At 40.5% G+C, this 25533-nt stretch overlaps 1 protein-coding gene across 1 annotated transcript in view; it reads right to left on the bottom strand.

The window, feature by feature from the left end:
- unc5c (unc-5 netrin receptor C) overlaps positions 1-25533 on the bottom strand; it is a 146140-nt gene that overhangs the window by 34333 nt on the left and 86274 nt on the right. Inside the window, exons 3-4 of the mRNA XM_034709462.1 lie at positions 25133-25276; positions 17776-17879 (exon numbers count right to left, since the gene is read on the bottom strand). Of these exons, the coding sequence (XP_034565353.1) occupies positions 17776-17879; positions 25133-25276 (248 nt within the window). The remainder of the gene's footprint in view (positions 1-17775; positions 17880-25132; positions 25277-25533) is intronic.

Here is a 25533-nt window from a genome sequence, read left to right as displayed (position 1 = left end):
TGAGGTACTTTTGGCTTCACTTTTGTTCAGGGAAAAGGGACACGTTATCCATCTTTGTATGCAGTATATGATTGCAAAGACTCTGCTTTGACATCTGATGATATTTGTAATGACTTTTTTCCAACTGGAGCACTAGCATGTGGCTTCTAAAGTCATTTAAAAGCACTTAATATATGACATAAAGTAAGTCTACATCATTAAATGCATGTAAAGAATGTAAATAACTCGTCTTAACTTAAAAATTGTAATCCCTGCAATGAAAGTAATGATATGCTATCACTGCTACTTGATTACAGATTAGGAGACTACTGTGATTATAGTAAAAGCATCTGTGTAGCTGTCTGTAAATAAAGGATATGTGCATATATCTGTGTTTATGTGATGAAATATCACTATGAATATTTTACTGACTCAAACTTAGAAACATGTCAAACATGACCATAAAGGAAAGTCTCCATATTTAGACAATGAAGATTTTACACTGCCATCGTGTTATCTCTGTTATGATGCAAAGTGAGGAACAAAAATCCAACAAAACAAAAATAGATGATGCAAAAAAGAGAAACAATGTATTTTGTTGATTTCATTTTTTTGTGCTGACACAGGGCATCAGCTCCGTTCTTCAAATAGAGATTGACAGTAGATACAAAGAGCTGGTTATCCATTTTGCACCAACCACAGAGACAGCTTTTCTGAAACGTGCTGTATTCAGATGTCAAGAGCACTTTTAATACGAGAAGGTAATTAAAAATTGAACAAAAGAGCTTTTCAGTGCAGATGGAGCAGTGGGAGGGAGACGGGGGGATGAGGGATAGAAAGTGATAGAAACTCATGTCAGAATTGGGAATGTATGTATGTATGTGTGTGTGTGTGTGTGTGTGTGTGTGTGTGTGTGTGTGTGTGTGTGTGTGTGTGTGTGTGTGTGTGTGTGTGAGAGAGTGTGTGTGTGTGTGTGAGAAAGGAAAAGTGAGCAACAGTTCACACATCATTTACTCTGTACGTGCTATAATTGGGACTCATTAATAAAACCAGAGATAAAAAAAGGTAAGCCGATCTTACACCGTGCTTATGAAAAAATTTAAATGATTAAAATTCAGCTGAAGACTTGTTTAACTTTCTCCCATGCCAGCAGAAACACACATGCACACATACACACACATGCACACACACACACGCTTGCAGCTTGTTAGCGTCTGATTGGCAGTGAAACATCCGGAGAGGTAATTGGCACATTTCTTGTCATTAACGAAGGGAAATTGCCACATGTCAGGCGTCATAAAGAGAGAGAGTCTTCCTGTCTAATCCGAGGCAGCAAAGTGACAGAAAGAGAAAGAGAGAGAGAGAGAGAGAGAGAGAGAGAGAGAGAGAGAGAGAGAGAGAGAGAGAGAGAGAGAGGGGGGGGAACGAAAACTTAAACCTCGAGATGAAGAGAAGGAGACAGACAGGGAGGTGCGAGACGGCGAGGAGGAGATGGATGAGTGAGGAGCAGGTGCATGAAGGAGGACAGTGTTGAAATATAAATGATACATCATCTCTGAGCGGCAAGAATGAACAGGACAGAATGAAGACAAGAATTGAGGGAAAAAGGTTACAAACAAGTGAGAAGATTAAGTAAAAGAAGTAAACAGGGAAGAAAGAGATACTCCAGAGAAGAAGAAACGGCTGGTTCATCTCTTCAGTTCTGGAAAATCCACAATAAGTGAAGGATATGTAGGATGGTACTGAAGGAAAGTAATAAAGACAAGTTTGAAAAGTGAGCTGTCAAAGAGGTGGTGTATAGCGTGGGAGCAGGAAATCAATGTTCACACAGATGAATCAGGGACATACTTGTGTAGTGTTGGAGGATAGTACCAGCGTATGTGCCTACAGTAGAGAAATATAAAGAATTTGTGCACAGCCGATTCATAAAAGTTGTCAAGCAGACGGGAAAGGTTGGAAACACGTCCCTTACACTGAAATAGAAGTCGACATAGCTTCTGGTTTAACAAGTAAACTCTGCATTATTCTTAAAAGCCAGCAGGGGGCGACTCTACTGGCTGCAAAGAGACTATCTTCTTCTCAGTTGATTAATAGCCTCAAACATCCAATGAGCTTATGGTCTCAGTTGATAAATCTAAGACTTCCTCAAAACAGTATGAGGCTAATTTTGTGAGTTATGGTTCCATTTGAAGTACAATGAACACTACCAGTCAAAAGTTTGGACACACCTTCTCATTCAATGGTTTTTATTTATTTTAATTATTTTCAACATTTTAGATTAATACTGAAGACATCAAAACTATGAAATAATATATTTTTCCATAATATGGATTACAACAGTAGTCAAATAGAGCTATCCATTGTGTTCCAACCCTACCTATGAACAACACAACTGATGGTCTCAAACACATTAAGAAGGCAAGTCATTCACAGGGTTCCCACTCTTTTCCAGAGATCATTTTCCAGGACATTTCCAGGACATTTTCATTGATGATCAAGCTGGTATGACCGTCTAAATTTAGTTCCTAATTTAGTTCCTAAATAATAATAATAATAATAATACATTTTATTTATAAAGCGCTTTTCTAAAAACTCAAAGACACTGCACAAAGGATAAAAACATCATATAAAACAACAGAATAATAAAAACATGAATAAAATACATTTAAAAGCAATCATACGTTAAAAGCAATTCTAAACAGGTGGGTTTTGGTGAGTGATTTGAAGGTGGACAGGTTGGGGCAGTTTCGAATGTTAAGTGGTAAGGCGTTCCAGAGGGTGGGGGCGGCGACAGAGAAAGCTCTGTCCCCCAAGGTTCGGTGCTTGGTGTCAGGTGGTAGGGAGAGGAGGCTCCCAGTTTTTTCCTTTCCCTGCTTAGCTCTCTCAGTGCTCAGCCCCAGCTCTGCTCACTGCAGAACTTTGTTTTGATTGGTCAGCATGGCGGCCATGCGGCCAATCATATGTGAGGATATAGGATACAGGTGATGGAGGGGAGGCTGTGTTTCGTGGCTTCATCTGTTCCTTCAGAGAGAGTCTTCTTAAAGACCGGGCAAATACTCACTGAGAGGAGAAATCAGATCAGCCCATCCAAACTGAGGCATCTGATTTTTCTCAATGCCAACCTGAGGACATTAATAATGTTTGCTTGAGTTTGGTTCTGGTTCTGTTTGCTTAAGTTGGTTCTGTTTCTGTTTACCGAAGTTGGTTCTGGTTCTGTTTGCTTGACTTTGGTTCTGGTTTTGGTTCAGTTTGCTTGAGTTCGGTTCTGTTTCGTCTCTGGTTGTGTTCTGATATGGTTCTGGTTCTGTTCTGTGCTGGTTCGATTCTGGTTCAAGTCTGGTTCGCTTCTGGTTCGGTTCTGGTACAGTTCTGGTACGGTACTGGTTTGGTTCTGGTTCGTTTCTGGTTCGTTTCTGGTATGGTTCTGGTTCGGTTCTGGTTCAGTTCTGGTTCTGGTTCAATTCTGGTTCATTTCTGTATGGTTCTGGTTCGGTTCCGGTTCTGGTTCAGTTATGGTACGGTTCTGATACGGTTCTGGTTCGGTTCTGGTTTGGTTCTTGTTCGGTTCTTGTTCAGTTCTGGTACGGTTCTGGTTCGGTTCTGGTTCGGTTCTGGTTCACTTCTGGTACGGTTCTGGTTCGGTTCTGGTACGGTTCTGGTTCCGTTCTGGTTCGTTTCTGGTATTGTTCTTGTTCGGTTCTGGTTCAGTTCTGGTATGGTTCTGGTTCGGTTCTGGTTCAAGTCTGGTTCGGTTCTGGTACGGTTCTGGTTTGGTTCTGGGTTGGTTCGGCTCTGGGTTGGTTCGGTTCGGTTCTGGGTTGGTTCGGTTCTGGGTTGGTTCGGTTCTGGGTTGGTTCGGTTCGGTTCTGGTTCGGTTCCGGTTCCGGTTCGGTACTGGTTCAGTTCTGGTACGGTTCTGGTTCGGTTCTGGTTCGGGTCTGGTTCTGGTTCAGTTCTGGTACAGTTCTGGTAGGGTTCTGGTTAAGTTCTGGTTTGGTTTTGGTTGAGTTTGATTCTGGTTCGCTTTGCATGCGTTTGGTTCTGGTTCTGTATGCTTAAATTAGGTTCTGGTTCTAAACCTAACCCCAATCCTTACCCTAACCCTAATCCTAGTCCTAACCCTAATCCTAAACCTAACCCTAACCCTAATCCTAGTCCTAACCCTAATCCTAAACCTAACCCTAATCCTAAACCTAATCCTAACCCTAACCCTAATCCTAACCCTAACCCTAACCCTAATCCTAACCCTAACCCTAACCCTAAACCTAACCCTAATCCTAACCCTAACCCTAATCCTAACCCTAACCCTAACCCTAATCCTAATCTTAACCTAACCCTAATCCTAGTCCTAACCCTAATCCTAACCCTAATCCTAATCCTAACCCTAACCCTAATCCTAACCCTAACCCTAATCCTAACCCTAACCCTAACCCTAACCCTAATCCTAACCCTAATCCTAATCCTAACCCTAATCCTAACCCTAATCCTAATCCTAACCCTAATCCTAACCCTAACCCTAACCCTAATCCTAATCCTAACCCTAACCCTAACCCTAACCCTAACCCTAATCCTAACCCTAACCCTAATCCTAACCCTAACCCTAATCCTAACCCTAACCCTAATCCTAACCCTAACCCTAATCCTTATCCTAACCGTAACCCTATCCCTAATCACAGCCCCTAACCCTTATCATAACCTTAAACCTAATCCTAATCTTAGCCCTATCCCTAACCCTAATTCTCATTCTCATAAAAACACTGTACGTAAAAGGGTTTTCAACACAAACCATTAGTTTATGCAAAGTTAAGGTAAAATATACGGTTGCAAAAGATCCTAAATTAAGAGCCGTTCGGGAGTCGAAAGAGCCAGCTCTCTGAAAAGAGCTGAACTTCCCATCACTAAAGCACATGCTTACTACCATTTGCACTCTTAGTTGCCCTTGGAACCATTTGTATTTTAAAACATATCAATGTAAATCCTTCAGACCTGTACCATAGTGATAACACTTCAATTTGAATCAAGTAAATACCACTTGTATACTTTAAAACAGAGGGTCATTTCATTCCTTGTGGACTCAACATGACAGCATTTATACTTTTGAAGTAATTGATCTTAAACGCTTTCAGAAAATTAACAGTAACAAGACTCACTTATCCCTTTAAGCCACCAAATGGTATCATAACAATGGTGTATGCTGTTTTGTAAGGACACAGCGCAATTTTATGATTTACTAGAAATGTATTCAAATTATTTCACGGACCCCTACGCTATAGTTCGCAGAGCCCCAGGGGTCCCAGGACCCCACTTTGAGAACAACTGAGCTAGAGTACGGTAATTGAGCCAAGTGTACCATAAAACATAAACAATATACCCCCGTTTTCTGTGAATGCATGATTAAACAGTGAAGGAGAAAAGATGTGAAAAAAGTTGTGCAGTGTTGCTGTCTTTTCCAGCACAGCGTGCACTCAACTTTCAATGAATGGGGATGTGTTTTGTTAATAGGGTCACCAAGAGTGTGCAAAGCTGTCATGAAGGAGAAAGGGGCTACTTTAAAGAATCTAAAATAAAAAAACATATTCTGGTTTGTTTGTTTGTTAATTAAATAATTCCATATATGTTCTTTCATAGATTTGATGTCTTCGGTATTAATCTACAGTGTTTACAATAATTAATATAAATGCAAACCCTTGAATGAGAAAGTGTGTCCAAACTTTTGGCTGGCAGTGTATGTGACAGCAGGGTAACCACCTTACATAGTGTGTTGCTTGTGATTCACAAGTTAATAAAGCAATTACCTGTTGCCCAGGTGACACAAGCAGTATCCAAATATGGCCGCTCCTGGTTCCAAAAGTCCAATGTGGTGATGACCACAGTGTCAAACTTAACGTAAACTTAAAGAGAGGGGATCTTCCAATCTAATGAGTGACAATCACGATGGCCTTATCCATTTAGAGCTTAAGAACTACTGTCTATTACTACTGACTACTATCGCCCATCCAGGAACTCTCTCATCATAGATGTAGCTATTGTTTGGCACTAATGGCTCCACTATTAGGATGCTCCCTGGGTTAGCCGAGCATTATGCAACAGGTTACAAGGCAGCACAATGCTAACCCCTTTCCCTCTTGCATATCGAGTGACCAAAGGCTTCAGACTACAAAGGAGGAGGCTGAGGTTGTAGAGGCACAGCTTTAACAGCAGCAGTAGCATTGTGTATGAAGCATTGTTGTAGTGGATGTGGTAGAAGAGCAGTTACGCATAAAGGGGACGCCATGTTGTGGGAACCTGCTTTGATTGGTGCGTTACTGATCTAATCAACCAATCGCCTAATAGGAGATCTCTGTATATGGGGTGCAATTTAACAGCAGAGCGACATGTGAAAAGTTGCATGCATTGTAAGATAACCCTCGTGAATTTTTCAAGTCAATAAATATCATGTAACCAAGCTTTATCCACCTAGCGCATAAACTACACCATAAACAATCTTAACAATCTTCTAAATAAGAGAATCCAGACTGACACTCTACTTTCAGCCTTTAGTTCTGCAGAAATTGTAGCTGTCATGGATGTGTTTACTCAATTAGCATCTCTTGAAACAGCATCATTGATTCCTTGGCATCATTTAAGTCACACTGAAGTGAGATTGTAGAGCAGAGCATTACAGAGTGAGGAAGTGTGCACCAAAACATTGCAGTAGTTACTGCTTAGTTGAAGTAGATTTTTCCTGAAACTTTTCAGTCAGGGAACCAAAACATAAAAGTTCAACAAAACTGAAATCAAGCTCAAGTACAGCCACCTCAAGCTGTAATTTTAGATAGATGGTTTGCAATTTTGAGCACTCATGTTTTGATTGTTTGGTACTATTTTAAAGTCTTGTGATTGCCTTTTAGATATTGTGTTTATCATGCATGCAAATGTGCTTTTCCTCATGTGTTGTCTTTTCATATTCTTGTGTAAATAAAATAAACTGAAATCATCCAAACTGTTTCTCAGTTGTCCAACATTTGTCTACAATATCAAGCCTTAAACACAGTTCAAGGCAACTAACTTGTGTTAAACAAACAGGGAAGTTGCTTTACATCACCCGTTTAGCCTTCAGGTCTTCAAGTGACCCGCCATGCTGGCCTACATCCTCCTGAATAAGCTTTACCGTCTTTTTCTGTCACTTCTTCTCCCTCTAGCAAACACGAGTGGCTGCAGACTTGCCTGCAGCAGTAATGTAGGAGTAACCACTGTGTGGGATGTTTCTGCACTCTGCCAGGGTGTGCCAGCACAATACTAATTAGCCCAATATACAGAACACACTGTATACAATCCACTCACTTGTTAGGAACCAGTGCAGGGCAAAACCATTCATTACTCATAGCTGTTGTGTCAGAAATAGAAGGTACAGCAGAGTGTGGGGGTGGAGAGGGGGTGTGAAAAGGAGGGACGGGGAGGGAGAAAATGTTCCGCAGAAATGTGCGAGACTCCTCCACAGAGAAGTCATTATGAGCTCTCATGCTTCTCCATGTGAAGTCTAACTATCTATCCCATGTAATTTATTCATTTCCCCGTCTTTTCCGCAGCGTATATCCGCTCCCTTGAATGACACACCTGGAGAACGAGCCACAAAAGGTTACAAACTGATTATTCAATCATTCACTATGAGACAACGAGCCATATGCTCTGCATCTGCCTGCATGACAAGTATGGAAATGTGGGGTTGTATAAATATTAACAAGCCGGAATGCGCTAAGGTGTGATATGTTGAGATGAGATGGGAAAAATGTTTGTTTGTGTGAGCAGGAATGGGAGGGTGTTGGGCGGAGGAGAGAGGGTGAGGTCGGGTAACAGAGGTGGAGTTGTTTGGGTGGTTGCTACTACACATGTCTGTACACAAGACGGATCACTTAGACCCGAGCCAGGAGTAATGACCTCCTCCAGCTCAGTCCCCAAAAGCTCTCCAAAGTCTTCTCAAGGAAAATGACCATTTCCTAAAGTAGCTTCAAGGACAGAAAGACACTCCACTGCTGCAACACAGAACTCTCTCTGTTTGCTCTTGCATTGATCGTATGCCTCTTAAAATATGATTCCAAGAAGCCACTCCAAAAAACTGACAGTCGTGCTCATTTTTTTCTCTCATTTATAGGGAGGGATAAAAAAAGTCAATCTTTAAAATGAGGTGTAAATATCATCCTTGGTGTGACTGTGGGAAATCTGCCATTTTACTGTACAGTTTGTTTTTTAAGTCACATACATTCACGTGTGGGTGGAGAAGCACAAGCCGGCTGCAGAGAGGAGAAGCATACATGCTTGTTATGTGAAATATCAAATGACATACTGGTACAAACCATACAGAGTCTGCAGCTTTGCAAGTCGGAGAACTGTGCGATACAGTCTGTATATGCAGGCCTTGGCCTTTTAGAAAAGCTTAACTCTACCAAGGGAGAAGGGTTTCTGTGCACTGATAGAGGTCAGATCTCTCTCCGTATACACCACAGCCTTCAGGAGAGAGGATCAAAATGTTGGAATTGAATCACAAGTTCAAAGCACAAATATGTTTTTTTTCCTTTTGGAAAAGGCAAAATCACAAAATTTGAAATACCATTTTGATATCTGACATCAAGTCTTTTTCCGGTCTTTTATATATATTCAGATGCAGGAATCACAACTCAGTCCTGTAGAAACCTAAACTTAAAAGCCCCATAAAACTCAAATACCAGCTCTCATCCAGCTTCAATACAAATCCAGGTTGTGCAAAAGAAGGTGATTTCTGGTACTTTATTCCCTTTTTGGAGGTGTTTACAAATAATCAGTGTGTCCTTCAGGGCGATGAAGAAAGCTGTGACTTTCAACCAGTGATTCAAAACAAGAATAGCGAGGGGTTTCAAATATCTATAACACCCTTGGAGTGAATGCAATTCATGCAGAGGTGGCAAAACCACACAGAACCACACTTTGCTCAAGTAGAAAAACAGATAAATACTTAAAATCTGGAATTTAACATTAGAATATCCTCTATGCCACGGGGTCAACAGGCAGAGGTGTTGGAACTCCTTTCCTGTCCAGAGATTTAAAAAAAAAAGATTGAATTATTATTATAATTTTTTTTTAAGTTATATTTTTGGGGCTTTTACACCTTTATTGTTGAGAGGAGGGGACAGTGGATAAAGCAGGAAAACAAGAGAGAGCTGGGGAGAAACATACAGGGAAGGGGCCACAGGCTGGAATCAAACCAAGGCTACCTGCTATTAAGGCGTGCAACTTAACCATTAGTCAAATCTACCCCATTATGGGAATTTAGCTAGACCAATAACCTGTCCTAGAAATGTGAGCCATATACATGAAGATAACTTTCTGTGAAAATTGAGAGGGTAAAAGTACAAAATATATCGTTTTTTGACACCAAGTACAAACACAGGAGAACTGAGCTTGAGCACAGAAAGAAATAAAATGTTGTTACTTCCTGTCTCTGAATAAATATAGCAGTTTCTTGTTTCTTTTTTGTAGTATCAGTTAATATCTTTGCATCGCTTTAGAGCCACCAGAAGTTTTCTTCTCTGTCCTACAATGAACAATATTTTCTTTGTAGCCTCAAAGGTGGTCTGGTGGAATATATGCCCTGAAAACCCCTGCGGTCCAACATTTTACATGTAAATGTTTTTAAGTCCTGACCTGTCTGAGGTAACAGTAGGAAGGTTAGTGACTTACAGAGGACAGCAGAGCCTGCAAATGTTGGGCCATTAGAGTAAATCACAGCCTTTGCACGGTAAAAACGATAATGATTGACAGGTGAGTGCCTGTGGGGTAATCTTTGGTTGGTTGCCACAGGGATTTGGCCTGGCCTCCTGACACTTTCTCTCCCATGGGTAACCTTAATGAAAATACACTTCCTGTTTCAGTGGGCAGTGAAGTGCTGTTACTCCTGACATTCCCAGCCTCCCTCATAACATCACTTTATGCACCATTTTGACGGTGAGGAAGCACTCGGCTGTCTCCTGACAAGGTGACCCCACGAGCCGCTGTTGTGCTATGCCATTTTGCTTGCTTATTAAGTGGAACTGGGCCTAAAATCAACACCAATCACTGACATTTTCATCGTTTGATGGGTTTGGAAAGGTTGATACTGGATCTGTAAAGTGCCACAGCCAAGATATTTGAGCTAGACTACATTTTCAGACATAATAATCAATGCTAAAGAGTCATTAGTGGTAGCCAGAGTACGGGAGAGAAAATGTCCTAATTTAAGCTAAACAACACAAACTCTGTCCCTCTGGATTGAAATCACTCCTAGTGAAACCCTCAAGTTTGTCTCTGGCTGCCGTCCCAGCTGTCCAAACTCATCTAAATTATTTTCTCTGGATGAGGGAGTGAGAATTAAAGATCTTTGTGTTTCCTAGCTTTCTTCTCTGTAAAGCCAATGGACTTAATCATAGCAGCAGGGCCTCTTCCCTGTTGAGCATCAATGACTCGTTACCCATGATAACACGGCAGGACCCCGGCCTGACTGAGGAGGCGCCTGAATTAAAACCCTGCTTCCATGGAAACAGGCTCCGCAGCCCACAGTGCTTCATCACCTCTGAACTCATGTCTTTCTCTTTAGGGCTGTGACAAGTGGAGATGGAGATGGAAGGCATGCTGGAAAAAAAGATTGAGGGACAATAAAGCTGCGTTCTTTCACAAAGGGGATTTAAGTCCACTTTATGAGCCCGCGGTATGAAAAGAGGCCACTGTTACATCTGTAGAGGCTGTAAGGAGGTTGATGAAAGAGTTTCATGGAGGTATTCAAAGAGAAGAATCTGTATTGAGTTGACAGAAAGTGCTCTATACTTTTACCTTTAATGCATGGAAAAATAAGCACAGCCATGCCTATATGAGATATAGCAGCGCAGCCATTATTGTGATATTTCTTTTATACAACACTTCTCAAAGTGGCATATTAGAATACAGCAACACAGCATCACAGAAACCAATACAACCAAAAACAGAGCCTCTCTGCAATGATGCAAAGTATAAATGATCAATTTGTAGAAAGATATTCACTGCTGTGCTGATATTCAATATAACAGCACAGCCTCCAGTGTGACAATGCTTCTATAAACACCCCTACACAAGGCATATCACTAAACATTAACAAGCAAATAAACACAACATAAACCGACATAACACAGAAACAGGGCTTCTCCTGACTAACTCTTTATTCCTTCCATGCTGCCCTGAAATAGTCTCAACAGCTACATTTTCCTTTTGCTCTTGATTAAGTATGTATCAAATATTCATGGCTATGGAGACGTATAACAATGACTTTTAAGGAGCCTGGTGAGTTTCTAATGTATTCAGACCATATGAGATGTTCAGATGACTGAATCTTTGTGCTATTTCAGAAACCTCACTCAGTATTTCAGCTCTCCAGGACCAAAGTTCCACTGGAAAATGTAGCAACGACGGCCAAAATAAATGCCTGTTGCTTGTTTTCTTTGTGTGAGAGCCAATGGCTATCTGTACACCAGAAAATCAATTTCTCAAGTCTGGATAACCTCTGAAAAATAAAAACAGATACCTCTGACTCAACTCCAAGTGAGAAAACCCTCAGACGTGTCTGATTGGAGCTGCTCTGTATTCTTTGATAAAAAGCTGCTGCATCATCACACAAGCAATCATGATTACTCAGCATAATTGTCCATTTTCATGGTAACAACCCCCGTAGAAAGTCAACAAAGGCTCAAAACCACTTAAATACATTCACAGAATGTCATTAGTGTGGTTAACCATCATGAAAACCTATAATGTTGATTGTCTGAAATATGGGAAGACAAAGAGGGAGGACAAGACAGATACTGAATAACATCAAATAGTGAAGTTCCACTTTGTAATCTGAGATCGGAGCTAATTATGACAGACTCGCTTTGATTCTTCAGAACGTGGGTTTAGTAGCTCTGATAATGTACGTTTGTGTGTGTGTAGGGGGGGGTTACTTTGAGAACTCATTTTCAAAAAACAGCTGCAAAAGTTGACGTTACAGCTGATCTCAACAAAACACTTCAAACTGAAGTAAAAAAAAACATCAGAAAGCCTCGGAACGTGTTGTGGTAAATAAAACGATTATTTGGGTAGCAGTCTAGTGCTTGCAATTTGTCTCTCTAATTAGTCATTTTTAGAGATGTTATATATTTGATTCTTGCACCGTTTTTTTGTTTCTTTCCAATGAACTGCTGTGTGCCTGTATTTGTGTGCTTGCTAATGCAAGGATATCAAGCTTTTTTTTTCTTCCAAACGTTTTTTATTTGACATGATGAATTCTGCCCGACATGTTTATGGTGTTCTGAAGAATTACGTTTCTTATCATTTTACCCTAGCATAGAGGGCATATATAACATGTCATAATATCAATAGTTTTAATTTGTCACTCCTTACAATGTTAAAAGTTGCCTCTCACTCTTGCTCAAGATGTTGCTGAATATGCAGTCACACTTTTCTGGTTATAAGTTATAGTCTGATTACACATTATTTCATCCTACTGGCCTGGCATGTTTCTGCGTTTTCATGTGGACGAAGATGTTTTTGAGAACTCAGCGTATGTGGATGGGATTATTTTTGAAAACAGGGGAGGAAAACTTTGATTTTATAAAATATGCATCAATGTGTGGACTAGGCCTTAACTTCTATTTTCTATATCATAATACTCCTAAACCATGCCACAAGATGCCATCTGTTATCTGTGCTTGTTTACATCAAGTTAGTAGAGCCATTATAGCATTATGGCAGGAGCTATTAACGAGAGCTACAGCCCTGGCTTTTGCTGGTTACAGCTTGGATACAGGAAAAAGCATCAATAATTTGTTTAACAGACTAGTAATTCAGGTGGGAAGCTGTCCTTATGGGTTAAAGGATCATTTAGTACCATGAAACAAAGTGTGAGGAGTTATAATCATCTCCCTTCATTTTTTGGTTGACTAGTTTCATGAACCCAACTCTCTTATAAAAGTAAAGTAATCAGTGGTGAATTGTTTGCTCTATGAAATGAGTAAACAGACCTCAGACTTTCTTTGTTGACTGGTTGGCAGCATGTTATCATGTTTGTCATGCATGCAAATGAGTTAATGTCCTTGCTGTTCCTCTGACATATAATCATGCATGTGTGAATGCAGGGATACACTCATGCATAGCACAATAAGTTGTCTTGTCTTCTACATGAAAGAACAGCTTTGGACCCCTGCCACACAGCATCCATCACATACAGTCCTCATTTAACAAAAGTGCTGTACGTGTACGGACTTTATGGCTCAGCCACAGCCTGCCACCATCCTGCCAGCCTCTCCCTCGCCAGGCAAAAGCCTGTAAAGCAACCACAGAGCGAACTGACAGCCCACTGGAGGCCTGACTGCAACCCACTGGATTCAGCCCCGAAAAACCTCAACAGCTCTTCTCCCTTAGCTCTCAGCCTCTCTCATCCTCTCTCTACTCTTTTTTTTTCCTGTCTAAGAGCGGGTGATATATGACAGATCTCTCCTTCATAACGGCTGTTACATATTTCATATGTAACCACAGACTTAGCCCATCTGCTTTTTCCGAGGCTTTTTCTCTGGCGGGCTTGTGTGAGAAAAGGCCTGACAAACACAGATGAAAAAGCAGTATTCAGTTTTGTCTCTTTTCCCACTGAGGCAGCTGTGTTTGAGTTTGTAAAAAAAAAAAGGAAAAAACACTTGTGGAATGGAACTGTTGTTTTTTGGGGGCCATGAGGTAAGTGTGCGTAATTAAAGGCGCTGAAAAACAGCCTCGGTCAACACACATTCTTCTAATCTTAGAAGGAAAAGTAAACAGACAAAACCATCACTGTACTTAGACTACAGAAAATGATGCATGCTGGGACAAGGGTGGAAAGAGGAGGTGATTTAGTATCATAGATAATGTGAAAAAATGATGAAACAGTAGACATGATATCTGGTTTTAGATGCAGCAGTACATAAACCTGCAATTTCATCTTGTAAAGGGGCATCTCCAAAAGAGCCCAATAGTCTGGAAACACAAAAGAAAATGGACACAATTTCTCAGTTAATACCTTACTCATACATGCATGTACTCAGTTGCTAGTTTTAAAACTACTTTAGCACAGCATTATGTTCATTTTGTGAAGAAAGGACCCAAATACGTCGATACTATCCATAGAATGAAGCACTCTTTAGGAGGTGGTTGACAAGTGGAGCAACCTGTCACATTGGATAGATTTGTAGAGATGTGTATCCACCTCTTCACCCAAATACATTCACCTCTGCTTCCAAAACAGAGACAAGATAGTGACAGCCCAAACAAGAAGTGCTAGTTGGTGACGTCAAAGTTGCAACATCAAGTTCTTTTAAACAGTCTTGATTGCTGCTCAAATGCTACACATCATACCGAAATCCTAAATTATTACTGCTCGACTTCATTTTCATTGTAAATTTAAAGCCTCAGACAGAGGTTTCATTTGGTTGTTAAATAGATCTAAATAAACAATCTTTAAAGTGAATAAAACAATTAGCATTATGATTGACTTTTTCTATTTTTCCATTTTCAATGTTTGAAACCTTTGCCAGGGGATAAATGTTGGACAGCACGCTGAAGCAGCATGTTTTAATTTTTCACAACACAGATTCGTAATGAGGGATACATTAAGCTGTTAGAAAGCAGTTCTTTCAGAAAACACTACTTCCTCATGTACAGCACAAAATTAGCAAAGCAACAAGAGGTACCGCTTTGTCAACAGGGGGCGCCATAAGTGACACAAACAGAAAGTTCCTCACAGGATCTTTAACTCAAACATTTTATTTTCTTATTCACTAAAAACGAGGGATGATTTATCAATACACCATTAGACTATCAAGATGGGAAGCACACATACTGTGTTGTGTTCCATTTCTGCATTCAAGATTTCAATTCGTACAAATGTTGGACATCTTACTAATTCTGCTCATTTCACTGTGTCCGGGTTGATCAGTAACTGGAGGAAAAACGTACAGAGAAGATCTGGAGGGACATCAGCTTATATTCAAAGGAAGGAAGCAACATACAATAACCCATTAGCTGGTATTTGACAATAGCTAATGTTAGCATTTAACCAGGGCGTAAAATTAATACCACGTACGCCAAGTGCCAATGGCGGGTATAAAATTAGTTTGGAGTTCTATTCAATCCCTTTGCTTGAAGAAGCACGGTGGGAAGAGCGTTTTGAGGAAGATGTGGCGACACATTCCCGGTGTGAAGCCACCACAAACAAAAAGGGTAAACGAAGAGGCAGGAGACGATCAAGAAGAGGAACAGACAGCTAAACGGAGTAATGTCACTGTACGACGTTTCAAAGAAAACTGGAAAATTGACGAGGCTGGCCAACCTTGGTCCTGGCTGACTTACGACCCAACAAACCACACCATGAGCTGCAGCCTTTGCCGCAAACACAAGAAGGATAAACAAAAGCAAAACCCATTCGTTTTTTATTTGGCGGGTGAAAAATATTTTTGGCCGGTACATTTTTGGCGTTCACTAGCCAATGGCAGATGAGATAAAAAGTTAATTTTACACCTTGCATTTAACCATCCTAAGCTAACATTACTGTTAGCTAACATGGCTGTTAGCGTACATTTTTCTTTCTTCCTGGGTCTTTGCCGTCTATCAAACAGTGATGTTATCATTCAGCAACTTCTCTAGCTAGTGGTAGTAGCAGCTAAAAAGTGTTGAAGTGCTCATGTTAGCCTTTGTCTCACTGTAGAAACATGGCTGAAACAAACATCCCTCAAGATTTTTAGCAGCCACTACCTTTTAGGTCCCTTATTAATCTAGAATCAGTGAATTGATAAAGATGTGTAAGACTCCGTTGATTTGTTACTATTGGAAAACCTGGAACAACACAGGCCAACATTGTAATATTAGGTTTCCAACTCTCAGCATGACGTAGGGGATTTCTGCCCTGTCAGTCTAGTGAATGGGTAACTACATTTAACAGCACTGATTCACTCTGATCAAACACAAATGCATACACTGACTGCCTTCAGACCATATTAATATCAAAAAGTCTATTACTCTTCACCGTATATCTGGGTTGCCATGGTAACTTAATATCCCACAGAGTATAGATGTATCGTTCTGGGCTCCAGCAGAGACTTTAATCGCTGCACTGAGCCTATCAAGGACTGACCGAGAGATCTCGCACAGGCGGCAGAATCTCAAACATTGTACAGCTGTTACACTGAAGCCTGGATTGTATACGGAGAGTCTTTCGAGAGCCAGTCCCAAACTTTCGTCCATTTAGCCTGTCAGCACTTTCAGCGGGATAAATGCTGTGCAGTTCCACTCACTTAACTCAGCTTTTCCAGGTCAATCACAAGCCTTTACACAGTTCAGTCCCTACACCCCAAACGAAAAAAAAAAAACACCAAAGCCCCCCCTACTGCCAAACCACTCTTTCATCCTCTATTTATGTTCCTGCAATCTCAACTGAGCCTTTTCAAACGCAGCGTCCTACTGCAGGGCAGGGAGGAAGTGGAGCAGGGAGGAGATACTGGCTGAGCCAAGGTAACACAGGGACACAACTGGTTTTATTCTTTTTCCCTCCTGGAGATAATTGCAGTTTTTCTCCCCTCTGACCAAATTGCAATGACTGGCTGATGTTCAGGGAAAACCAAATCTGCTTTAATAGCACAGGCAGTGTAGGGAAAAATGTCCTTATCTGTTTGCTGGACTGTGTCAGATTTATTATGTTGTTGCATTGCAACTTCTGAAAGGAGAAGAGTTCAAAAACTGTGGCACAGCCTGCTGTAAACACAGTTTGAACCTTTTTGGTATAAAGGAACAAACCAAAACCAAAAAAACATGCTAATGAAAACAAATGCTGAACAGACAATCATGCAGGACAGAGATATTTTAGTCACCAATTATTTACTCTGTCAGAAATCAAACCAAAAAGTTAGCTCAGCTCCACACCCAGCTGACCAGAACTCTAAATGAGACAAGTCAAATTAATTTATAACATTAAGTTTCTCTATTTGTAACCTAAAACACACAGAGAAGTTTTATTCATTTGTTTTATGTAAATGCATTTTTGCTGATGTGACTGTTTATTTGTTCTTTCTGTTCTATGACTACACTGTCCACCAAAAAAAGGCCAATCCAAGTAACTTGGAAAAGAAAAACACACCTAAATGATGATGGTTTTTGAGCAGAAACATACAAAGATCCTGAAGTACCATAAGGTCATATAATGTATTTTGTTTGAACGAATTATAATCTTGTGAGAACAAGATAATAATTCTGTGGGAACAAGTTATTATCTTGTGCGAAAAAATTAATGATCTCATTGATAAGAAATAATCCTCTGTGGTCTAGTTACTAGCTTGTAAACACAAGTTATTTTGTGGGAACAAGATAATTGTCTTGTGCTAACAAGTCGTTATCTTGATTAGAAATAGCATGTAGCCGTGTTAATGATTTCAAATGAGTTCAATTGCAACTCCTGTCCTTCTCTTGACATTATTTGCCAGTAATTTGCTTTCAATTCTATGAACACTGTTTGTTATTTATTCCTATTATTGAACTGGTATCTTGTGTGCACAAGATAGTTACCCAGAAGATGAGAGTTACCCCCTACTAGACATCAGAGGCTCTATGGAAATCAACCTCTGCTAAATTTGAAGCAAGAACTTCTGGCACAACTCAATATCTCTGATCTTGATTGTCTGTATTCCTTCAGAAAATGTTGAAAATGGATATTGAACCTTGTGTTTTCAAATTAATGTGCCTATTATACAAACATTTGGCTCGGGAAAATGCAATTTTGGAACATACCTCAGCTGCTGGGATGCCTTCAGGTGGGCGACATTGCAGCAACACTTCCTGTTCCAGGGACACTTCCTTTCCAAGAGGTTCCTGGTCAAATGTCTTTCTTAGGTCTACAATAAACAGACAGAAGCACACTTTTATCAATATCTGCCCATTCCTTATTTAACAGATAGATGAGAGGGCTGTTAACATCATCAGAAGAAAAAGCAGGGTTACTCATCAATAGTAATTACCTCTGTGAAAAACAAATAGCTTCTGAGATTTATACTCTCTGTTTATCTCCCTATAGTGTCAGCTCGCAGATAAACTAGTGTGAAGTAGATGGAAGGATGATAGGGGAGATGGGGATCACTCGCCCTTCAGTGAAAAACCAATATTTTTGTGGTGGGAGCCCTGATGTAGCGGTGCGGGGCAGGAATAGTGGAGCTGACAGGGCAGGATTACTGAGGGTGTCATGCTACACTGGAACCCCAAAGCCCATTAGACATATATCATCACCTGCTGCACAGACTTACAGGAGTGGGGGGAAACAACCACAACATGAGAAGAGAGGAGAAGACAGAAGAGGACTTAAAGTGGAGTGAAGTGTACAACTTGGAGACTTTGAAGTAACTGAAGCAACTAATCCACAATCAAACCTCCAAACTTTGCTCAAAATGTTTCCGTACTCTTTGCAAAATTCCTGCCAAGCATGCTCTTGCCTTTTTGCTGACGCATCTAATCTAAGACAGTAACCACAATCACCACAGCATGTTCTAAAATAACATGTTGTTCCCATACAACAATTCTACAGTAATTTTAGTTTATTTTTCATATGTTACAATAAGTAATATGGTGTTTTAAGACACGTGCACAAACACAAGCTCTTTACTGCAGTCTGTTATCTGAAAATAGAGAATACTGAGGGTTTGAGACTTTTCCAACACTAAACCAAGCCAGCACTGCTTACAGAGGGAAAGACTGAAAACTTAAGTTTTAATTATACCAGCGATGACATACTGACCTAAGCAATGAATGGACATGTCATAAAACTGTAAACATGATTACATTCAATCGGTCATGTCTAAAAAAGCTACAGGCTGGTGGACTTGCAGGATAAATGTTTGTAGTCTGTCTCTGATTTACTTCTTATCTAAAACTTCTGATACCACCACGTTTCATCTGTTTCTTTCCTGCCTACACCTAACCGTATCCATGGAAACACACAAAGTAATGACCGCAGTAATGTGAAGGAATATGGCATTTCTTCCACACAGAATACTGAGAATATATATATATAGACTATTAGGGACATTGTGTGCGAAAGAATGAGAGAGTATTTTCATATGAGATCGGTCAACAATAACACATTGGCTTTGACTACAAGTTTAACATGACATTATGTTGGAAACTGGAAGCAAAATGATAAACGGCGTGAAAGCTCCCCAAAAGCAAAGCCCCCATACTGACTGGCTCCAGTGTGAGTCATAAAGCCTTCTGTTTGCTGGTGCTCGCTCTCTCCTTCATTTGTTCATGGCAGCTTCAGGTTGAAAGAAGAAGAGCCGGATTGTTTCTTTTTATAAATTTTGGTCCTTTTGATGCAATCGAGCGTAACAATATCAGAGAATGTATCGTTTTCATGCACATGGTATTGAAAGTATTGACATTTTTAATAACCTTATTTCCAAGTGCTCTATTTTTTGAGAAGTTTAGTTTAAATAATTTTTTTGATGCTATACAAATGTGGTGTAATGCTATGATTGGCAGCTCTATGTGACTTCTTTGGTGCCGTGTGCACAAGGTTAGTAGAGTAGAAACAGAACAGTGGCAGAAGACACATCAAACGCTAATGTGAGGGGTACTGAACTTTCCACAACCCCAGATGTCTGCTTCAAACTGACTTGAGAACCTGTTCTGACCTGAGAGATCTTGAGCGTTTATCAGTAAGTTTAACATGTGGTTGTTTTGTGTTGTTTGCCTTTGTGTCTTTTCTTTCCTTCTCTTGTGTTTGCACAAATTGAACTTGAACCCTACGATTTTCTTTAAAAGGAAAGTCAAAGGATTTTTGGCCCCAAATATGAAAGCCTGTCGTGTGAAAGTTTGGCTCTACTTTGTACAAAGGGGTGGAGAGCTGTCGTCCATCTTTATATACAATCAATGGGAAGCTACAGCAAATGTGCTGTGACGGATCATATGGCAGAGTTTGTAGTCAGGGCAAACAATCACACAACAATATCAAGATAACATTTCTTCAATGCCTGGGTCGACCATAGCGCATGTGTGAATTGGCATTAACTGCAGCAATAAAAAAAAAGATTCACCCCTAAAACTTGAATAAGATATGAGTTCAATTTACAGGTTTACTTTATTCTGTTTAGTAGCAATCATACAAGATGTAATACTAAAATAGACTCTAAGCTAACAGCTCAACCCCTTCAGGAGAGCTTGATCATGTTCCTATTACAGAATACATGATGAGGCTACACCCACAAGCCCTAAAGAAAACCTATAGTCATTTTAAGGTTCATTCTTTAAGTGGAAAAATGAACCTTAAAATGACAAATTCACTAAGAGCCTGTGTCCCAATTCAACCTGAGCGTGTGTGTGTGTGTGTGTCTTCAGGGAAGGATCTGCCATAACTCCACAGATTTCTCTGTGTTATAAAAAGCTGAATGGTTGAGAGTTGAATTGAAAGCAATTTCCGTAAATGTCTGCTATGAAATTAAAAGTGGGAATGACTGGAGGGGGATATTCTGGTAGGAAGCTTTGTGGAGTCTGATCCAAGGACAAACAGTTTTTCTTAAAACGGAGAGGAATAAAGGTAGCAACGCACATCTCCGAGTCTCAAAACTGTTATTTGAAGATGTAAGTCATTCTGCTGTTGATGTGATGTCAGACCTACACGTTAAGTTTACATCTTAGTTCAGATTGCTTCCAGAGATGAAAGATGTGAAACAGTGTGACAGGTGAGGAAGAGAATCTGACACTCCTTCTCCTACACCATGACACACTTCAAGATGTAAAATACTTCACATCTACTGCAGTCATATACAATAAATTAAACCTAATTCATACAGATGTATTCAACCTTTAATTTATCAGGAATATTCTGTACTTATTAATGAACAACTTTTCAGTTCTTACTATTTTCATTGCTTCTCCTTTGATCTCGCACAACCCTTTTTTGGGACCACTCTTTTACACCACGACAGGCCTGTACTCTCATGTATGCAGTACACAGTGTCAGATCAGCTGTTTGTGTAAGCCATTTACAGAAGAGACAACAAATGATAAAAATAAAACCTTGACGAATGACAACATGCTGTTCAGGATGGAGAGAAGATGATCATTTTATGAACCCCAGAACACAGAGGAATAACTTCTATAGATGAAATTGGCAGACAAAGAGACAGATGAAAACTTTTGTTTTTGGATGAGTAGTTTTGTTTATTTCTTTAGCAGTAGCTCTCCATATGTTGAGGTATCATAGACTGTATATCAAAACTGACGCCATATGAGCTTATTTGCTTTGAGGCCAAAAGCTTTAGAGCTCCCTCTGCTGACAGGCTGCAGTATAGGTCATAAACCCTGCCTACATAATGTAAACAGAGGGAAAAGAAGTCAAGCTATAAAATTACATTCTGTCATTGTAGTTAGTTCTTATAAAGCTACTTTATGTACAAGTGCTCATTTTAGTTTCAGTTAGTTATTTGACTTTTAAAACAGTGAATGTGACATCATGATTGATAGCTTTGCTGACAAACATAGGCTCCTGCAGTGTTCTGTAGCAGATTAGCAGGGTAGAGGAATAGCTGTGAGAGAAAACTTAGTAAACACTACAACAAGGGTAGTTTCCATATTCATAAGTCTCTGCTTCATATCAACTAAAGAATCTGTTCTGATGTGGACTGTAGTCACCTGATGGAGCTTTTTTTGAATCAGTAAGTTTATTGTGTGTTTTGGCAACCTGGCTGGAAGCGTCATGGCATGACGTGGCTGCACCGGCACAACATGTCAGCTCCTGTGGAGGCAGTCTTTCAGCTTCAAAGCTCCCAATGGGTGGAAATGAAGTGACGTTTTCACGCTTTATACAGTCAATATTCATATTTAAGAACAAAGCTTACATATATAATGATTTTGGTTTTGTTTGATGGAGCTCTTTTTTAGTGGCTAGGCTACGTGTTACCTGCTCTTGTTGGCTTCTCAATAAAGTGATAGTGGCCCTGCTGATAGCTATTATGCTCCTTACTGTAAAACTCAAACTATCACTATCATGCCTGTGTTAATCATCTTTTATGCACAGGGGCACTGCCCAATGAAAAAAGATGACACTGGGTCTCATTAGTCTGTACTGCATATGTTCTAATATGGTTTGGGCTTGGGACCTTGGACTCGTCCTGACTTTTCTCCCCCGAAGGTTGCCCCTATTCATGCATATCAATCATCTGGTATGAAGTGAAAGAATCTACGAATAATACTGAGATGAAGGAGCTACAACATTAAATGCACTACTTTGATAAAGGCAGAGAAGATTTGGGGAATAACATGCACAGTGTATTCCTGGGTTGAAAGACTGAAGCTACTGTAAGTTTTCAGAATTAGTGGGAGACATTTGAATAATAAGGCCACTTGAGTCTTCACTGCGTACTGTCCTGGCTGCTAAACATGTACTTTCTCGGCATGCAATTTTGTGGTTTAGAGGAGACCATAATTCCTTGCAGCCACTTACTGGTGGCAGTGCTCATGATATAGTCCACAGACGGTTCTGGTTGTTTTATAACACGTTTAACTTTAAGGGCACATAACCCCCTTAAACACGAGCAGTAGGCTAAAGATATTTTTACGTGCAGAGAATCACAAAAATATAAATAATTGATGTTTTTATTATCATTACATTTAAGTTGTTTTGCCATGAATCTTCCAATATTTATCCTCTTTATTCTTTCAGTATTAAACCAGTGCAACAACTATGTAAAGGTATTACAGAACATAGAGTCACAGAATGAGTATTCGTGAATAATGCCAGTGTTTGTGAGTCCTTTTGAGATATTTATTCCTTTATTGCTCATACTTGCTGTACCAACCCAGCTCCAGCTTGTTAAACTAAAATTAAACACCCACTGCCTCTATTGTTTTTTCTTCGTAATGATTTGCAAACCTTCTGCATAACTCTCGATGACACGCAGTAAGTAGCATGCAAGTGATTATTTTGCGCTGTATATTTTATTGGCTGTGGGTTTAAATTATGCTTCCCCTCTGGAGTCTCTCCTTTCCTCGCTCCTCACTTCTCGTAACCCTGAACGTTATACCGCGGGACGCTGAAGGGTGTGGGAGCAGCTGAGTCGACATTCCTGTGGGAGTCACACCATTCCCTCCTCTGCGGACAAACACTGCCAGCCTCGCTTGCCCTCAGAAAGATACACACATGACTGCCATTAACTCAAGTGGGTATGTTTGGCTACATGTCATGCCAAATTACGCCAGCGTTACACTTCAGGAACATTTTCTTCCTCACTGAGTAAATCATTAGGTGCTGGAGGAAAAATACAACATTCCTTTAGAGTAGCTATGGTGGATGAAGTTTGAGTTTTATTCGTTTGTAAAGTCATGAACAATATGTTTTGTTTTTTATCATTCAATTTTTTGGGATAATTACAAGTCCACAAACAAACAAGGAAATCAATTTCAAGCTTTCACAAGAAATATCATCCCCAGACAATCTTTTAAAAAGGCAAGTCAGCTGATTCTGATGCAATCATTTAATATGCTTCTGTGTTCAAACTTTTACTGCCTCTCTTTGGCAAGCCATCGCTGCTCCTTCAAAATAAAAGCCAATCAAAACGGTTTTGTTATGGTCACAGGAAGAGATAATCACAGGGTAAGGGTTAGAATTGTTTGCATGTATCAACACAACTCTGACAATACTTTTAGCCTGCTTTAGCGAATCCTAAGCCACTTCTTTCAACCCTCTTAACTCACCAGCGCTGGCTTCGACTCAACCTCTGATTAAACTGTGTGTGTTGAGCTGATGGGGGAGAAGAGGAGAGGAGGAGAGGAAAAACAAGCCCAGTTTCCATTAGCCTAACGGGATATAGAGTCTGGCTCCTGCCTGGAGAGGGAAAGAGAAAGCCCTGCAGAGGGGCTAATTCATTCAGCAGAAGCTAATGGGAAGGGGGAAGAGGGGGTCCATTGTGATTTGAGGGATGGGTTAGCGCTGGAAGGCTGCTCATCATGGGCGATTATGGGAGGTGGAGCAGCGGGATTGGGGGCCCGGCGGGGGACTGAGAGGCATGATTCTGATTCACCAGGCTGGTGTAAGAGAGGCAGTAATGAGAGGAGCTAGTGGTGTTTGAAATCTACAGGAATCAAAGAGAATCAGGACAGAAAACAGGGGGAGCAGTCAGAGAGAGAGATGCGTAGACAGATGCGGAGACAGAAAATGAGAATGCGGTGAGACAGAAATTGAGAGGGACAGGTATATGATCGCTAAGTGTCTTTAAATGGACTAGTTTGGGTGGAAATCGCCCTTGTACTGTACTGTATAGTGGAGATGAATTCATTCTGACAGCGGCGCTGAATTGCAAACATGAAGCGAAAGTAAGATCCCTTTTCCACCAAGTGGGTGTTTCTTTCTTTCTTCATTCTTTTGTCTGTTTGTCACAAGTCAAAACAGAAATAGTAAAGCTTGGCAGAAAATGTCACTCACACTGCTTTAAAATGACTCTGTCAGGAGTTGAAAGTATGATGTTACTATAAAAGAAGTCCCTTCAGGTGGAATTTTGACAACAAGTGTAAGCAATCACATTACGTAATGTGTCACAGGAGTCTTAATGTCACAACTATACTCTTACTCTTCTCATTATTTCCTCTGGGGTTTCATTATTTTTTACAGTTTTGATTGGCGTATACGTTTGGGAACAGTTTAAAAAATGAGCCCAAACTTTAGACGCAGCAGAATGTTTCTCATTACATCCAAACAAGTGTGTTGTGTTTCTCAGTAGGCGGACAAACACACAAGCAGCGAACAAATGAGGACCACCTACAGGAAAAAAAACGAGGGACTGCTGGCATAAACATGTGCTGTAGCCTCTCTAGTGTGTATAAACTTCTGCATCTCTCTGTAATGCCTCTCCAGGTTTATCCTCATTCTGCGGGCTTTTTACCAACTCAAGTTCAAAGGGACACTTGAGTCCCACGTTAGCTAAACCTTTTTCTTTGCAGCTTCTATCTTGAAATCTGTAAATCTGTCATGACAAACAAGTTGGTCCTCGAGACACGGTTCCTCGGCAGCAGGGAGATTTTGTTTACAGAGGAGTACAAAGATGAGAGAGGAGATAAAGACTGAGAGAGTGATGGGATGATTTAGAGAGGAGAGGATACTCACAAGCGATGCGGACGTGAGCTTTGCGGCTCTTGGTGGTCCCCGCAGAGCTCCAGGCCACACACTGACACCAGAAGTCCTCAGGGCCGAACAGCTCCTCCACCTGCTGCCGAGTAATCTCGATGCTGGCCTCTCGCACTACCAGACCTGGGAGGAATGACAGAAAAGACAAAAAAAAGAAGAAAGAAAGGGAGTGAGGGGGATAGAAATATAGGAGAGGTGAAAAAGAGGGGAGAAATGGAGGAAGGGAAGCAAGGGAAAGAGAGAAAGAAAAATGACAGACAATATTAGAGCATTGTCTCACCTGGGAGAGATCTACACTTCAGCCACATTCACACTCCAGCATTGTGTATTTTTGTGTGTGTATGTGTGAGTCTGGCACTGATTGTACATCCAAAGCGTTG

This window comes from Notolabrus celidotus, chromosome 19 (assembly GCF_009762535.1).
Source record: "Notolabrus celidotus isolate fNotCel1 chromosome 19, fNotCel1.pri, whole genome shotgun sequence".
In the NCBI taxonomy this organism is placed as follows: Eukaryota; Metazoa; Chordata; class Actinopteri; order Labriformes; family Labridae; genus Notolabrus; species Notolabrus celidotus.
This window is presented reverse-complemented; position numbering and strand designations above follow the sequence as displayed.